At 60.2% G+C, this 17,330-nt stretch overlaps 2 protein-coding genes across 2 annotated transcripts; both read left to right on the top strand.

Annotated features, from left to right (window-relative positions):
* The first annotated feature begins 15 nt into the window (after positions 1 to 15).
* F5144DRAFT_45971 (chaperonin 10-like protein) lies at positions 16 to 1,861 on the top strand. Its single transcript, XM_066784972.1, has 2 exons — positions 16 to 897; positions 962 to 1,861. Exons 1-2 carry the CDS (start codon positions 341 to 343, stop codon positions 1,524 to 1,526), a joined length of 1,122 nt encoding a protein of 373 aa, XP_066648747.1. The 5' UTR covers positions 16 to 340; the 3' UTR covers positions 1,527 to 1,861.
* A 740-nt stretch (positions 1,862 to 2,601) lies between these two features.
* On the top strand, positions 2,602 to 15,570 carry F5144DRAFT_45973 (uncharacterized protein). The gene is made up of 4 exons (XM_066784973.1): positions 2,602 to 3,631; positions 3,764 to 4,230; positions 4,326 to 10,299; positions 10,424 to 15,570. Exons 1-4 carry the CDS (start codon positions 2,800 to 2,802, stop codon positions 15,325 to 15,327), a joined length of 12,177 nt encoding a protein of 4,058 aa, XP_066648746.1. The 5' UTR covers positions 2,602 to 2,799; the 3' UTR covers positions 15,328 to 15,570.
* The last annotated feature ends 1,760 nt before the right edge of the window (positions 15,571 to 17,330 follow it).

Here is a 17,330-nt window from a genome sequence, read left to right as displayed (position 1 = left end):
CCGGCATGGCCGATGATTGTTCAATACGGCGCCGAAATCCAACTCTCACAGTATTGTGTCGCACAGGGTGGACCCGATTCCGGAGGATGGGCGTAGGCCGGAAGCGGTGTTCGGCAGAATCGCCGGTCCTACAATGGATGGTCTTTGGGTAGGTGTTCACGGTGAGCCCGGGGGGGAGGGGGAGGGGCGCAGCACTGACTCGCTCATCACTCATCTCATCACACCCTTTTTGGTGTTGAGGGCCCAGTGGCATCGAGTGCATGTAGTCCTACGACACTAAGACACAAGTCAACTGACATACACCGCAATTCAGCCAACAAAGAAGGAAAAGGGATAAACGATGAGCAGCTTTGAGATACCCGAAAAGCATACCGCGCTGCTCCAAGGCGAGGGTGGCTCCCTGGTCATCGCCCGCGACGTCCCGCTCCCTACGCTTGGCCCCGGCCATATCCTCGTCAAGACCGCTGCCGTCGCGTTGAATCCCTGCGACTTCAAGACTCCTGCCGCGTTTCCAAACCCCGGGTATTACAACGGATGCGACTTTGCTGGTACTGTTGTGGCCCTCGGATCCGACAACATCCGGGATGGCGGGCCATGGAAGATTGGAGACCGTGTTTTCGGGGCCATCCACGGGGCCAACCCGTCGGATTGGGACTCCGGATCGCACGCCGAGTACGTCAAAGCCGTCAGCGTGTTCTCCTACCGCATACCGGACTGGATGACGTTTGAGGAGGCGGCAGGACTGAGCCCTTGCTGCATTGCCACCATGGGCGTGTCCCTTTTCAAGGCCCTCGAGCTCCCGGGAACATTCGAAGAGCCCGCGACGAAGCCGATGGATGTGCTGATATACGGCGGGAGTTCGTCCGTTGGGAGTTTGGGCATTCAGATGGTCAAACTGTGCGTCACCATAGCAACATCCTCGATTCGCAGTTTCTTTGACAGCTAACAGAACGGGGCATAGACTTGGCCACCGCTGCATCACAACTTGCTCCCCGAAAAACTTTTACCTCGTAAAATCTTATGGCGCAGACGAGGTGTTCGACTACAAGTCGCCGACGTGCGCCCCGGACATCAGGAAGGCGACGCGTAACTGTCTCAAGTACGCGGTGGATCCTTTTGGCGAGGTGAAGACCATGGCCATCTGCACCGAGGCCATCGGGCGTGCTGGCGGTCGCTACAGCGCCCTCGAGAAGTTCCAGGAGGACGTGTGCGACCGGAAGACGGTGAAACGGGAGCTCACCATGGGCGCCATCATCATCGGCCACGGGCTCGACCTCGGCGGCAGATACACGCGGCCGCACAGTCCCGAAATGAGGGCATGGGGTATCGAGTGGTACAAGAGCATTCAACGCTTGGTCGACGCGAGGAAATTCAAGCCCCACCCCATCCGCGTGTTGAAGGGCGGCTTCGAAGATATGCTCGAGGGTTTGGCGATGCTGAAGCGGAGGGAGATTTCGGCTGAGAAGCTGGTTGTCAGTCTAGATCCTGCTGTTTCAGGGCTGACCGCTGACTCAACCGCGAGATGAGCAAACGATGCTGATGGGGTTTTGAAGGCAATGCTGGGAGTCGTGAGAAGCCTAGCGTCCTCAAAGCATTCGAGCCAAGCAGCATTGATTCCTGAAGCAGTTGAGAATAATTAGCGCGCCTCTGTTCGTCAATAGCTCATACTTATGCTTTCCTCTGCCGTATTATTCTTCTTCAGCCAATGCGTGGGCATTTGGACTTTGGACTAAACTACCTACCAAGCATTCTACAAGAACAGGAAAGAGAGAGCGGATAGAGAGAGGAAACAAAAGAAAAAAGGAAGGGAAAAGAAAAAAGAAAAGAAAAAGGGGGCAAAAAAACTGAGTTGGTGGAATCATTTTCTTCACCTAAATCTGCCAAATCTAACTTGGAGGAAGCATCGCTTCGATTCGCCTATTTACGAAAGTTAAACCGAAGCTTCCCCCAGACTCCCATAGTTAGGTAGGTAACTTCCAAAGCAATCTGTCTAGGTGAGAACTAGGTGTAACTACCTAGACCCCGAGACCAAATCCACGAATCTGTATTGTACTACGGTGGATGGCCCGGCAAAGCTAGGTCGATACCTGTTTATATACGTAATTGTCACTTTTGAAACCTCAACCCTTCCTACCTACCTATCCTAGGTTTAGGGACGGCAGTGGCCTGGTTGCTTTGTCATAATTACACGATCCCTTACTCCATCCGATGAACCACCCACCAACCTCCTTCCCTTTTTCCAATTCCCCTTGGTGACCCACACTGGTTTCCATCCGCGCTTAAGAGAAAGATCGCCGATAAACCTGTGATTGGGGAGTCCACACGGCCCTTCCATCGGTCGGCCGATGTTAGCAAGCTCTGAGAGTGGCTGCAGGCTTGCAGCCTGGAGGCCAAGCAAGACATTAGACTCGCCGAATCTCACATCCTATCAATCATCGGGGTTGGGACTTCCGAGGATATGACCCGCCCGCACCTGCAGCACATACGGCGCCCCCGACCAGGCCATCGGAATGTCGCCGAGTGTCTTATCCCAGCTGGCTGCTGACACTGAGGCTGATGGGGTTGATGGTCTGGACTTCGGCGTTATGCATGCCGAGAGCGCTATAGGGAGCCATTGGTGGTCCGCTTTCTCGCTCTTCACTCGCTACTCCCTGCGCATATCTTCACCGGGCAGGGCAGCTTCACAACCCTAGCCCCCCTCCCCCCGTCCTCCTTCTCCAACCCTCCTTCCCCAAGGCACAACGCTGAACACGCCACAGAACAGCCCGTAGCCAACCAACCAACCAACCTACCAACCTAATGTCTAAGGAACCTATTGCCATCATCGGCAGCGGCTGCCGCCTCCCGGGTGGAGCCGACACGCCGTCTAACCTGTGGAAGCTGCTCCAGTGCCCGCCTGATTTGCAGCGCGAGATTCCCAAGGATCGCTTCAATGTCGACCGCTTTTACCACCCGGACAACGCACACCATGGAACCGCCAACGTCCGCCACTCATACTTTATGGAAAATGACTTCAAGAGCTTCGATGCTGGCTTCTTCGGGATCAAGGCCGCTGAGGCCTTGGCTATGGACCCCCAGCAACGCCTCCTGCTCGAGACCGTGTACGAGAGCCTGGAGTCGGCGGGCTTGCCCATGGAGGATCTGCGCGGGTCCCAGACTGGCGTGTACGTCGGCAACATGAGTGTCGACTTTACCGAGATCCTCGTCCAGGATATTGACACCTTCCCTACGTACTTCGCGCCCGGTACAGCGCGCAGCATCCTCTCCAACAGGATTTCGTACTTCTTCGACTGGCATGGACCCTCACTCACCATTGATACGGCCTGCTCATCGAGCCTGATCGCCGTCCACCAAGCGGTACAGAGCCTACGGAACGGGGAGGTCCCACTCGCCATTGCTGCCGGTGCCAACTTGCTGCTGGGTCCCTCGCAATATGTGGCAGAGAGCAAACTCAAGATGCTGTCCCCCGGAGGGCTCTCAAGGATGTGGGACGAGGAGGCCGACGGCTACGCACGTGGTGATGGATTTGCCTCGGTTGTGCTTAAACCTTTGAAAGATGCCATCAGGGATGGCGACCGCATCGAATGCGTCATCAGGGAGACGGGATCGAATCAGGACGGGAGAACACAAGGTAAACTAGGACCAACCCACCACCCCCTAACCCCTTATGGATATATACCACCGAAATTCAAAAGGTTACCGACTTGTCAAGAGTGCGGTCAGGGGAAACTTTGATGAGACATGGAAGCTAATACAACTCAAGGTATCACTATGCCGAGCCCCATCGCTCAAAGCGCCCTGATCCGCGAGACGTATCAACGGGCCGGGCTCGACCTCAGCCGCCCGGCCGACCGGCCTCAGTATTTTGAGGCACACGGCACGGGAACACCGGCGGGCGACCCCGTCGAGTCTGAGGCCATCAGTACCGCCTTCTTCGGCCCGGACACGCGGTTCAAGCGCCAGCCAGGCGACGCAAAACTCCTGGTCGGATCCATCAAGACGGTCCTCGGCCACACCGAAGGCACAGCCGGCCTGGCCTCGCTGATAAAGGTCTCGCTTGCCCTACAAAACGGCAAGGTCCCGCCAAACCTCCACTTTAACCGACTTAGCCCTTCCGTTAAACCACACTACCAGAACTTGCAGATTCCAACGTCACTTCTAGACTGGCCAGAGGTGCCTGAAGGAGGTGTGAGGCGTGCTTCCGTCAACAGCTTTGGCTTTGGCGGTGCGGTAAGTGCCCCCTAAGAACCAACCACCTCCCTGCCGTTCAGAACCCTCGAACATGAGTTGCGTTGATGATGCCAAAGTTCTAACGAAGGCTCCAGAACGCTCACGCAATCCTCGAGGCATATACGCCGGCGACGGCGAAGGAAGTGCCGACCGCCCCGTCACCCTTCTCATTTGCACCCCTGCTGTTCTCGGCCGCCTCCGACACGGCCCTGGCAGCGAACATCGCGGCCCACGCTGACTTCGTCGAGAAGGCGAGAGATGTGAACCTCGGCGACATTGCACACACCCTGCACAGCCATCGATCAGCACTCGCAAAGCGTGCCGTCTTTGCCGCGGCATCACGGAGTGACCTGGTAGCTCGGCTTCGAGGCCACGCGGCCGAAGACAAGGCCAAATCGGACGCTGCGGCTCCGCTCGGGCGGTCCCTGTCGTCCAGGCCACGGACCCTGGGCGTCTTCACGGGCCAGGGGGCACAGTGGCCGCGGATGGGCGCGGAGCTGATCGAGAGGTCTGAAGCCGTGTCCAGGATCGTCGACGAGCTCGAGGCGAGCTTGGCCACGCTGCCCGAGCAAGACCGCCCTCCTTGGTCGCTACGGGCAGAAATGCTAGCACCGCCCGCGTCGTCCCAGATCGGCAAGGCCGAGTTCTCCCAGCCGCTCTGCACGGCCCTGCAGATCATCCTAGTGGATGTGCTGCGCGAGGCTGGCGTTGTCTTTGACGCTATTGTCGGCCACTCGTCCGGCGAGATTGCCGCGGCGTATGCGGCCGGCGTCGTCACGGCGTCCGAGGCCATGCGGATTGCCTACTACCGAGGTTTCCACACCTACAGATGCGGCGGCACCGGCGGGCAACCCGGCGCTATGATGGCTGTCGGGACATCGTTTGAGGATGGCCAAGAGCTTTGTGCGCTAGACGCCTTCAAGGGACGCCTCTCTGTTGCTGCAAGCAACTCGTCGTCGAGCATCACACTCTCCGGCGATGCCGACGCCGTCGCAGAGGCCGCCGTGGTCTGTGAGGAAGAAAACAGGTTCCATCGAGCCCTGCGGGTCGACAAGGCTTACCACTCGCACCATATGGTGCCGTGCCTGGAACCGTACGTGGAGTCGCTTCGTGGTGCCTGCAACATATCGCCGACGCCGCAGAACGGTTCCGGCTCAGGGTGTGTATGGATTTCCAGTGTGTACGCCACGGATATTGCAGACGTCCAAGACGACATCGGGTCTGAGTACTGGGCCAAGAACATGGGGCAGACGGTCCTATTCTCCCAGGCTCTCGAGACGGCGCTCCGCGAACAAGGCCCGTTCGACCAGGTCGTTGAGCTAGGTGCCCACCCCGCCCTCAAGGGGCCGGCGATGCAGGTCATCGAGGAAACAACGCGCGAGAAAATTCCCTACGTCGGTACCCTCCTACGCCAGCGCGATACCACCGAGGCGCTAGCGGAAAGCCTGGGCGCATTGTGGGCGGCAAACGGGCGCGCCTCGGTCGACTTGGCAAAGTACGAGGCGTTCCTGTCGGGCGGACGTGTTCATCAGGTACTCGCCGACGAGCTTCCTCGGTACCAATGGGATCACCAGACGGCGTATTACCACGACTCGCGCTTGCTGAAGGCGCTAAGAACCGCATCGATTAAGCCGAATGAGCTTCTCGGCACGCGGATCATGGATAACAGCCCGAGCGAGGCGCGCTGGCGCAACCGCTTGAGTGCGAACGAGGTCCCGTGGCTCAGAGACCACCGCGTCCAGAACCAGGCCATTTTCCCCGGTGCGGGCTACATCGCAACGGGATTGGAGGCCGTGCGAGAGCTCTTGGGCAACGAGCCATTGCTGCTCGTCAACATGCAGGACATCCTCATCGGGCAAGCACTGATCATCCCGGAGCCGGGAAGCGTGGAGACGTTGGTGTCGGTGACGAACATCGTCCGAGGCGCCGACAAGATCACAGCCAGATTCACCTTTTTCGCCGACGAGGGCAGGGCTGACTCGGTCTCCATGGCGGAAAAGGCGTCGGCCAACCTGATCATTTCGCTCGGGGAACCCGACCCTGATGCCCTACCACCGCGTCCCGAGCCGGGCCGGGACTACCACATGCTGGACGTACCCGCCGAACGCTTTTACGACGCGGTCGGCAGTCTTGGGTTCGGCTATACAGGGCCTTTCCGGGCACTTAGCGGGCTCTCTCGAAAGATGGACTACGCTACCGGCTCCGTAGTCCAACCCGGGCCGACAGAAGGCTTTGGCCGCCTTCTCGTGCACCCGGCCGCCCTCGACGCGGCAGTGCAGTCCATCATCTTGGCTTACTGCTTCCCCGGCGACACCCGCCTCCGTACCACCCATCTGCCTACGAGAATCGACAGCCTCCGGGTCAACATACCCTTGTGTGAGGACAACCGCAGTGCCCAGACTCCTTTCCGTTCCTCGGTCCCGTCTGGCGGCGGCGTGGAGCTGAGCGACATCAATGGGGACGTGGACCTGTACGATGAGAACGGCTCAACCCTGATCCAGCTACAAGGCTTGCACACCAAGCCGCTAGTGCCCCCCACCCCTAGCACCGACCTTCCACTCTTCACCGAGTGGGTGTGGGGCCCGTTGAGCCCACACGGGCGCGATCTCACGCTCCGGGGGGGCGAGGCCGAGGCGGAACGGGACCTGTTCAATGACCTCGAGCGCGTGGCTTACTTCTATCTGCGCCGGCTTGACGCCGCCATCCCACCGGAGCAACGCGTGGATCTGCCGGCCCACCAGACGGCGCTCTTCCGGTACGTCGAGTACGTCTTGGGTCGGGTCGAAACGGGTTCGCTGCCCCACGCACGGCCGGGATGGAAGAAGGATACGCACGAGCAGATCCTGCGCGTCATTGCCGACCGCCCCGACAGCATCGACCTTGAGCTCATGCACGCCGTCGGTGAGAATCTCGCCAGCGTCATCCGGGGCGATATGAACATGCTGGAGCCCATGATGCAGGACAACAAGCTCAACCGCTTTTATATCGAGGCGTTGGGCATGTCGCGGTACCTCGAGGAACTCTCCCGCATGGCAGCCCAAATCAGCCACCGCTATCCTCAGATGCACGTGTTGGAGGTTGGCGCGGGTACGGGCGGTGCTACCAAGGTCTTGCTACGGCACCTGGAGGGCGGGTTCGAGTCGTATGCCTACACGGATATTTCGAGCGGCTTTTTCCCTTCGGCTCGCGAGACGTTCGAGGCTTACACAGATAAGATGACCTTCAAGACCCTCGACATCGAAAAGGACATCGCCGAGCAAGGCTACCTGGAGGAGTCCTTTGACCTGGTCATCGCCAACCTTGTTGTCCACGCGACTAAGGACCTCCAAGTCACCGTCCGCAACCTACGGCGACTCGTCAAGCCTGGCGGCTATCTGTTGCTGCTGGAGATCACCGACAACGACCCGCTGCGGTTCGGCTTTATTTTTGGTGGCCTTCCTGGTTGGTGGCTGGGCGAGGAGGAGGACCGTGGCCTGAGCCCGTGCGTGGAGGTGGCGACCTGGGACCGCATCCTGCGCAACACGGGCTTCTCGGGCGCTGACGAGGTAACAGTGCGCGACCCGAACAACCCCCTCTCGGTGATCCTAACCCAAGCTCTCGACGACCGGGTCGAGCTGCTGCGCCAGCCGCTCACGGCGCAGCCGTTGTCAGGGGGTGTGCAGCTTTTTGACAGCTTAACCATCCTCGGGGCCGAGACGGGCCGCGCGGCCGAGCTCGCCCGCGACGTCGAGGCGCTGCTGTCGCCTTACTTCCGGCGATCTCGCACGGTCAGCAGCTTGGTCGGGCTGGGGCCCCAAGACCTGCCGCTCATGGGTACGGTGCTGTCTCTTGTCGAGCTCGACAAGCCCGTCTTTAAGGGCATCACCCCAGAGAGGCTTCGGGGATTCCAGCAGGTGTTCCAGCAGTCCAAGAACGTGCTGTGGGTCACGACGGGGTACAAGGCAGACGACCCGTACTCGGCCATGGTATACGGCGTCGGGCGCAACGTGGTGCTTGAGATGTCGCACCTCCGCCTGCAGTTCCTGGACCTGGAGACCCTGGCCGCCGCCGACCCCCGAACCCTGGCCGAGTGCGTGCTCCGCTTCGAGTTCTCCGACATGTGGGAACAGGCTGCAGACAAGCGGCCGCTGCTGTGGACGACAGAGCCGGATCTTGCGTACGAAGAGGGCCGCTTGCGTATGCCCCGTATCAAGGTCAGCAAGGAGCGCAATGCGCGCTACAACTCGTCCCGCCGGCCAGTAACCAAGGAGGTCGATCCCATAGCGTCGCCCTTGGCCCTGCAGCCGCTAGACGACACGGGCAAAGACTATGCCCTTGTTGCCCCATCCGGTCGCCTAGCTGCTGGTACGCGACTTGACACGGTTAGGATCCGCGTAGCCAAGTCGATTCTCAGGGCGGTGAGAGTGCTGGCGACGAATTATCTCTTTGTCGTCGCGGGCTTCGCCGAGAACGGGACGAGCCCGCTCGTAGCCGTCTCGGACTCCCAGGCCTCCGTCGTCGAGGTTGACAGGGCGTGGACCATGCCTATCCAGCATCCCGAGGGGGCCGCCGATACAGCTGTCGAGACAGCTATGGAGCAAGCCATGGTCGCTTTGTACGACGGCCTGCTGGCCCAGGCCCTGCTGCAGGACGTGGAGCACGGCAGGGCGCTGGCCGTGCTCGATGCCTCTCCGTCTCTGACGCGGGCCCTCAGGAGCAGTGGCCGCTACCGCGGTGTTCAGGTCGTCAGTCTAGCTTCCAAGGCGGCAGCGTCCGGGGTTCCCGGCACCATACCCGTTCACCCGCGGGAGTCGGTTCGCTCGCTCAAGTCAAAGTTGCCCGAACACGTGGATAAGCTTGCGAACTTCTCGGACCGCGCAGACCTCGCCCGTACCGTCGCCTCCTGTCTCCCTGCCCGCTGCGACTTCCAAGACTGGCAGTCCCTTACTCGCCCTGGCGCGGTTATAACGGAGCGAACCCTGCTCGGGCTGGCCGACTGTGAGGTCCCGTCCGTGCTGAGGGCCGCGTGGGCTCATGTCAAAGTCGATCAACGGTCGACTGACCTCGCCGGCGTGCTGCGTGCGGACCCAACGTCGCTGTCCCAAGTAGTAGTCCCCGGTGATGCTGCCAACCAGGTCTGCCTGGTCGACTGGGCGCGCCGTCCCACACTACCGGCGCGCATCCAGCCTCTGGTCACCACCATCACCTTCTCACCCGACAAGACGTATTGGCTGGTTGGGCTCACCGGAGGACTCGGCCAGTCGCTCTGCCGCTGGATGGTAGAGCGCGGCGCCCGCTACTTGGTCCTGACCAGTCGTAATCCCAAGCTCGACACCCGCTGGCTCGCAGGCGTGGAGGCGCTCGGCGCCGTTGTCAGGGCCTTCCCGAACGACATCACCAGCCGCGATGCAGTCCAGGCTGCATACCGCACCATCACGGCGACAATGCCTCCCATCGGTGGTGTTGCTCACGGTGCCATGGTCCTCCACGACTCCATGTTTGCCGAGGTCACGGTCGAGAAGATGGACAAGGTGCTGCGACCCAAGGTCGACGGCGCCATTCACCTGGACGAAATTTTCTACGATGCTCCCCTGGACTGGTTTGTATACCTCTCATCCGTGGTCGTCATCACCGGCAACAAAGGACAAGGCATCTACGCAGCAGCCAACATGTTCCTCAACTCGATGACCATGCAGCGGAGGAAGCGCGGCGTCCCGGCGGCGGCCGTGAACATCGGCGCCGTGCTCGGCAACGGCTACGTGACGCGCGAGCTCAACCACCAGCAGCAGACGTTCCTGCAGGAGGTCGGCAACAACTGGCTCAGCGAGCAGGACTTCCTCACCATCTTCGCCGAGGGCGTCGCCGCCAGCCACGTGGACTCGACCGAGGCTGTCGAGATCACAACCGGCCTGCGCATGCTGTCGTCGCGCGACGAGAACGTTACATGGGCTACGAATCCTAAGTTCCAGTACCTCGTCCAAGCCCACGTTGCGTCGGCGGCTGCTAAGCTCGCCACGTCGAGCAATGTCTCGCTCAAGAAGCAGCTTGAAGACATCAAGACGATCCAGGAGGCGTCCGAGATTTTGGAGGGTGAGCAACAGATTTCGATAGTCTATTATCTTTTCCCCTTTGTTTCTCTCTATCTCTCTCTCTCTCTCCCTGTGTGTCTTTCTCTCTCGTGGGAAACCCCAGCTAACACAATTCCAACAAAAAGATGCCTACACAAGCAAGCTCAGGGCTGTGCTCCAATTCGCTCCCGACCGGGATGTCTTGAGCGCCGCCCTCGACGACCTCGGCATGGACTCACTTGTCGCCGTTGAGATCCGGTCCTGGGTGCTCAAGGAATTGAGCGCCGACATCACCGTTCTCGAGGTCCTCAACAGCGGGACCGCTGGAGCGCTGTTCCAGCTTGTCAAAGAGCGTGCTCTAGCCTCTCTTGCGCTCTTAGACCCCGGCGAACAGCCCGATGAGGTGAAGAGTCCTCGGGCCGCCCTAGACCTCGTATCCGGGCACGGCGGTGGCGACCGCCGCCCTTCTACTGTACTCGACGTGGCCGACACCTCGCTGGACCAAGGCTCGTCGTGGGATTCCGGGTCCTTGCGGGAGGCATCCAACCTCCACGACTCAACCATCTTGAGCAGCACCGCGCCGAGCTCCCCTGTCTCGAAACCTGCGGGGGTCGACGCGAGCGACTTCGAACAGACGCCTATCCCCGAGGATTCAGAAGAACCGGTGGCCTCGTCCCCAGACGCCGGCCTCGCCCGATCTGTGCCCCTGTCGTTCAGCCAGGCCAGGTTCTGGTTCCTGAGGCACTTCTTGCCGGATCAGAGTGCTTTCAACATCACCAGCGTGGTTCGCATGCACGGCCGGCCGGACATGGAGCGCCTAGCACGAGCCATCAAGGCCGTAGGTAACCACCACGAGGCGTTGCGGACCGCCTTCCGCGTAGGAGAAGGAAACGAGCCTGTGCAGGCCGTGCTCAAGGAGACGGTGTTGGCGCTCGAGCACCGGGACATTTCCGACGCTGACGAGGTCACCCCGGCGTACGAGGCGGTACAGCGTCACGTCTATGACCTCGAGGCCGGCGAGACGATGCGGCTTCAAGTGCTGACCCTCTCTCCCACCGAGCATTTTCTCATCCTTGGCTACCATCACATCAACATGGACGGCATCAGCTTTGAGGTTCTGTTCAACGACCTTCAGAAGGCGTACCGGGGTGTCCAGTTCAAGTCCGGCGTGGCGCAGTATCCCGCCTTCTCCATCCTCGAGCGCGACGAGTACCGGTTGGGTAAGTGGAAGACCGAGCTTGACTTCTGGAAGGCCGAGTTTGCGCACTTGCCCGAGCCCCTGCCCCTGCTCCCGCTCTCGCAAAGGGCCTCGCGCCCGGCCGTGGCCCAGTACGCCACCTTGCGGGTGGAGCGGCGCATCCCGGCCGATCTGTCTGCCACCATCAAGAATGCCGCGCGCAAGTTCGGGGCGGGTGTCTTTGCCTTCTACCTCGCTGTGCTCAAGGCGCTGGTCGTCCGTTACGTGGACGTCGACAACCTTTGCATCGGCCTGGCGGACGCGAACCGGAGGAGGGCCGAGGTACTCGAGAGCATCGGGCTCTACCTCAACCTCGTTCCGTTGAACGTGCCGTGCGACCGGACCCAGCCGTTCAGCGACGCCCTGCGAGAGATGCACACCAAGTACCAGCGCGCCTTTGCCAACGCGCGGGTGCCGTTCGACGTGCTCCTCCACGAGCTCGATGTGCCCCGATCGTCCTCGCACCCGCCGCTCTTCCAGGTGTTCATGAACTACCGTCAGGGCGTGAGCGAGTCCCGCGAGTTCTGCGATTGCGAATGCGAGGGCGAGCTCGTCAGCGGCGGCCAGCTCGCCTACGACATTGCGGTAGACGTCGTGGAGAACCCCGGTGGAGAAACCAACGTCATGCTCTCGGTGCAGCAGTCGTTATATAACGCGTCCAGCGCCGAGGTCCTGTTGGACTCCTTCTTCAGCCTGATGGAAGGCTTTGCGGCTAACCCGATATCGCGCATCAGCAAACCGCCCCTTCACAGACAGGCGGCCATCGAGCAGGCGGTGGAGCTGGCGAATGGCCCCATCTTGGACCTGGCGTGGGCACCGACGGTCTCGCACAGGATCGAGGAGATGATTCAGGCGCACCCTGACAAGCTCGCGCTCACGGACGGTCAAGGCACCGGCACCGACTTGACCTACGCCCAGCTAGGAGCCCGCGTCAATGGCATTGTGCAGGGCTTGCGCGAGGTGAGAGCGAACAACGTGGTTGGGGTTCTCCAGCACCCTACCCCTGCCGCGATTTGTTCGATTCTCGCCGTACTGAAGGCCGGGCTGACCTACGTACCCCTGGATCCCCGCGTTGGGCCGGCGAAGCTAGCGGCCATCGTGGGCGAGGCCAAGCCCTCGTGCATCCTCGTAGACGACGCCACCGAGGTCGACATTGGCTCCCTCTTGTTGGATGCCACGACCAAGGTCAGAAACGTTGCGAGTCTGCCGCCATCGGAAGACCGCCTTCCGATCGAGGCGGTGCCGGCGGGTACTGCCGTCTTGGTGTACACCAGCGGATCTACAGGCACGGCCAAGGGCATCTGCCTAGCCCACGCAGCACTGTGCGGCCGCATCGAGACGGCGGTGTCCGAGCTCGCCGTCCAAGAGGGCAGCGAGACCATCCTCCAGCAAACCGCCTTCAGCTTCGACATATCCCTTTTCCAGTCGCTTCTGGCTCTGACCACCGCATCGACTCTTGTCGTTGCTCCCCGCGAAGTCCGCGGCGACCCGGCAGCGCTGGCGAAGCTCATGCTCACTGCGGGCGTCACCGTGACCGCCGCCACGCCCACCGAGTACGTCCACCTCATCGGACACGGCGCGAGTCAGCTCCAGCAAAACGATAAATGGCGGCTCGCCCTCTGCGGTGGCGAGAAGCTGAGCGACCAGGTCGTCAGCGGTTTCCGGACCTTGAACAGACCCGAGATTACCTTGGTCAACGACTACGGGCCCGCCGAAGTGACCTTTCGGTGCAGCACAACGGTTGTGCCGTATCAAGAAGAAGATGGGCAAGAATTGGCCCGGACCACCCCACTCAAGACGTGCGCCAACTCTGCTGTCTATATCCTGGGCGACGATATGAAGCCGCTCCCTGTTGGCCTTACGGGCGAGGTGTGCGTCGGCGGCGCCGGTGTTGGGTTGGGGTACCTGAACAACGACCAGCTGTCCGCGCAGAGATTCATCGCGAACCCATATGCCAGTCCCACGTTTGTGTCCCGGGGCTGGACCACCATGCACCCGACGGGCGACCGCGGCAGACTGAGCCCTGACGGAGGAGGGTTGATCCTTGAAGGGCGCATCGACGGAGACACCCAGGTAAAACTTGGCGGTATCCGCATCGAGCTGGAGGAGGTTGAGCGCGCCGTCATCAACGACTCCCAGGGCGCTATCCTAGAGGCAGCGGTCTCGGTTCGGACCGACGAGGCCTCGGGTACCGAATACCTTGTGGCACATACCGTGATGCAAGACCGCGCGGATTCAACGGCGGCGCAGGTCGCCTGGCTCCAGCAGCTGCAGAGCCGTCTCAGCCTCCCGCGGTACATGGCTCCTTCGGCGATCGTACCCGTGGCGGCCCTGCCTCTCAGTGTATCAGGGAAGCTCGACCGGCGCGCCCTCCGGGAGCTGCCAGTGGCTGCTGCGCTGACAACTCCGACCCCGGCCGAAGAGTCCGAGGGCTTGCCTGCCATGCAAAATCTCATCAAGCAGCTATGGGAGCAAGTCATTCCGAACGGTCTCTTGGCGGGACGAGATATCGGGCCCAAGACGGACTTCTTCAACGTCGGTGGCTCGTCGCTTCTTCTCGTCCAGCTCCAGGCTCTGCTGAGGGAGCAATTCAGCGTGGCGCCCTTGGTGCAGGAGCTGTTCCAGGCCTCGACCCTAGAGACCATGGCGGCACTCGTCGACGGCGGGTCCGGGTCGTCCGCCCAGCAGGGTTCAGACACCCCCGTCCCCATCGACTGGGAAGCCGAAGCCGGGCTTCTCCAAAACGAATATTACGACTCTACCACGGAAAAACAAAGCGGACCCGCCGTTGCTAACCCGCCCAAGGTCGTCGTCCTGACCGGGTCTACGGGATTCCTCGGCCGGCACCTCCTCGAGCGCCTCCTCCGCACAAGTCACGTCGAGAAGGTCTACTGCGTGGCCGTGCGCAGACCGCCGGCGGAGCTCCCCGGCATCTTCGACGACCCACGCGTTGAGGTATTCCCCGGCGACCTGAGCCTTGCCGGGCTGGGCCTCAGCGACGCCGACACGGAGCGGGTCTTCTCCACCGCCGACGCCGTCCTCCACAACGGCGCCGACGTCTCCTTCATGAAGACGTACGTCTCGCTGCGGCCGACCAACGTGGGCGCGACCCAGCAGCTGGCCGCGCTCGCGCAGCGCCGCGGCCGCCGCCGCATCCCCTTCCACTTTGTCTCGTCGGCCGCCGTCACGCAGCTCACGCCGCTCGACGAGATCGGCGAGGTCTCGGTCGCCGCGTACCCGCCCGCGGCATCCTCCTCCTCCCTGTCCTCCGCCGGCGGCTACGTCGCGGCCAAGTGGGTCAGCGAGCGGCACCTGGAGCGGGTGGCGCAGGCGCACGGCCTGCCCGTCACCATCCACCGCCCGTCGAGCATCCTGGGCAACGACGCCAGCGACGTCGACCTGATGGGCAACCTGTTCCACTACGTGGAGCGGCTGCAGGCGGTGCCCGAGAGCCGCGATTGGAGGGGCTACTTTGACCTGATCTCGGTGCACACGGTGGCGGCGGCGATTGTCAAGGCCGTGGTGGCCGCCAGGGAGGAGGAGGAGGAGGAGGAGGGACGCGAGAAGGGAGGCGCTGCGGGTCGGGTGAAGTATCAGTACGAGGCGGGCGAGATTGTATACCCGCTGTCTACCGTGGCGGATATGGGCGAGTTGGAGGCCCAGGGCTTCGTCTTGAAGACCCTGCCGCTGGAGGAATGGGTTGCGCAGGCCGAGGGAGCGGGCTTGAATCCGCTACTGGCGGCGTATCTGAAGGCTGCGGCCGGGGGTGGTGTGAGGTGGGCTTTCCCGAAGTTGGTAAGCTCGACGGTGTAAGGAGGGAGAGCTGGGGATGAAAAGGGTTGGATCGGGTCATATTTGCTGATTTATTTTCCTTGTGATTCCTTTGCCTCTTTTGAGTTGGTTAAATACCTATAAATAAATCCAGCAAACATCCGTTAGTTTCCTCGTTTATCAACATTAGTTGTTCGTCAAGAGATGACAAGCGAGGTTCGTATTCACGTAGGAGGAAAAAGAATATTCTAGCGGTAAAGCCAACAACATTTGCATAGGCTAATGGTTTCTCTTAATATCCCTACCGGCCCGTTAATATTATATCTCCTCTATGTTTCGTAATTTGTTACACTGTAATATTTATAATACTCTCTCTATCAATCTGAAGAAGCCTGTTTGTTTCTACTGTCAATATTGTGTATACTTTAAGTAATGTAGGTACCTATCTTATAAGCGATCCGGATATTGTAAGGAACCTGTCATTGGACCAGTCTTGTTAGGGGTCAGTATCGGCCGAAGTTGATCTCTCAAGGATCAATGCTTAGGTTCAGTGTACCCAAAGAATGCAGAATAAAGACTCCTTCCTGCCATAGCTTGTAGGGAACTGCAGTTGTGATTACTAAGGTACCTACCCAATTAGAGAACTCCCAAAGCTCTCTAGAATGAGTGACTGTACCTATTCTTGGTATCCTCAGGTGATCAAAAAACTCAGAGCCCCGGCGCTGAGCACTCTGAGCCCCTGGTGTTCAGAGTGCTTACGGCTCCGTTACTGAGCAATATGATCACTTGCCCAATTACTTGGCGCGGCTCTTACTGAGCATCTCGCATGCTCAGGCCAGCCCTATTGGCCAGCCGTCTGTTCTTAACGATTGGTCCGGGGCATGTTGGTTGTGGTGTTGTGAGTGTATTTTCCCCCCTGTAATGGAAGTGCGGCCGTGGGCGAAGACCCTACCTGTCCAAGCGTTGGATCCACGAAGTACGTTAATACAGCCCTGAGACCAGCGTTGCACTGACATATGCTGTGCGGCAATTTTAATTAGCTGATTGCGCTGCAGTGATGTACATGTACCTTGCCCTACAGGTACACGCCGCCAGCCACTGTGAGCTTTTCTCAGGACATGATCTTCCATGGCGATGTGCACCCTAAGCGGTCTGTGCAGGGTCTTGGTTTGTATCCTTCGTACCTGCAACGAGTCTGGTTGCAGGCAGCAGAGCTCGGGGCCGGTGTGGCTCTCGCAGCGGCGCGGCCCACTTGATGTCTCTCTTCCTCTCCAACCAGCTACTTTGTACTCGTTAGGTAATACATTCGGTGGTCTAGGGCGCCGACCCCGATGCCAACGTGCCGTGACAACTCTGCTGATGTCTCTGAGATTGTCTCAGAATACTTCCGGAGTCCGTCCGAGATGCCCAGTAGTTCCCTGTCGGGTGCTCCTTTCTTGCGCTTGTGCGACTGCAATATGCGTCAATGGAGGACGATCATTTGGCATTTGCCCATCCCACATCAATTTCTGCAAGTGTCAAGTCGCTACCATCGGCCCAAATGTCCACAAATTCGACGTGACTGTGTGCCGCCTCTTCAGCTGGCCAAACTCTGTGAAGAGTTCCAGGGAAAGGAAGAGTTGGGAGGGCGCTGCACAAGTGGGAGCTTTTGCACTCGGCGCCGGCCCTCGGGTCAACACGGCCCTGCTTCCGATTAGGGAGTCCGGTTGTTCCGAACGGGAACTCCGAACGGGAACGGCGCCGATGTGTGCCGAAATCCGACAGGGCGGTGGTGGCGCCACAACGTCGCGCTTATTACATACCTACCTACCTATATAGTTGCTTAGACCTTGCATTAGAAGTCATTATACTAGTGTATTTCAAATAACAATTCGCGGGGGTCGACGCAGGATCTGGGCCCTAGCGAGCCTCAGCTTGCCGTGGGTTCGATCTTCGCTAAAATGTCGATGAATTGCCCGATATGAAATTCTGTCGCTCACGTCATCGATTCGTTACCGATCTGCTCTCAATGCAGCACTCTGGCCATTCGCAACTGCACGCAGACG

Source organism: Chaetomium tenue, assembly GCF_020726465.1.
Source record: "Chaetomium tenue strain MPI-SDFR-AT-0079 chromosome Unknown F5144scaffold_1, whole genome shotgun sequence".
Classification (NCBI taxonomy): domain Eukaryota; kingdom Fungi; phylum Ascomycota; class Sordariomycetes; order Sordariales; family Chaetomiaceae; genus Chaetomium; species Chaetomium tenue.
The sequence above is the reverse complement of the archived record's forward strand: the minus strand, read 5'-3'. Positions and strand labels throughout refer to the sequence as shown.

Bases quoted from the DNA above. Each gene is read 5' to 3' on its own strand.
- F5144DRAFT_45973 (XM_066784973.1), top strand. From the start codon at position 2,800: ATGTCTAAGGAACCTATTGCCATCATCGGCAGCGGCTGCCGCCTCCCG. The intron at 3,632-3,763 runs GTAAACTAGGAC...ATACAACTCAAG, and splicing joins TCAGGACGGGAGAACACAAG to GTATCACTATGCCGAGCCCC. The intron at 4,231-4,325 runs GTAAGTGCCCCC...CGAAGGCTCCAG, and splicing joins GCTTTGGCTTTGGCGGTGCG to AACGCTCACGCAATCCTCGA.
- F5144DRAFT_45971 (XM_066784972.1), top strand. From the start codon at position 341: ATGAGCAGCTTTGAGATACCCGAAAAGCATACCGCGCTGCTCCAAGGC. The intron at 898-961 runs GTGCGTCACCAT...AACGGGGCATAG, and splicing joins GGCATTCAGATGGTCAAACT to ACTTGGCCACCGCTGCATCA.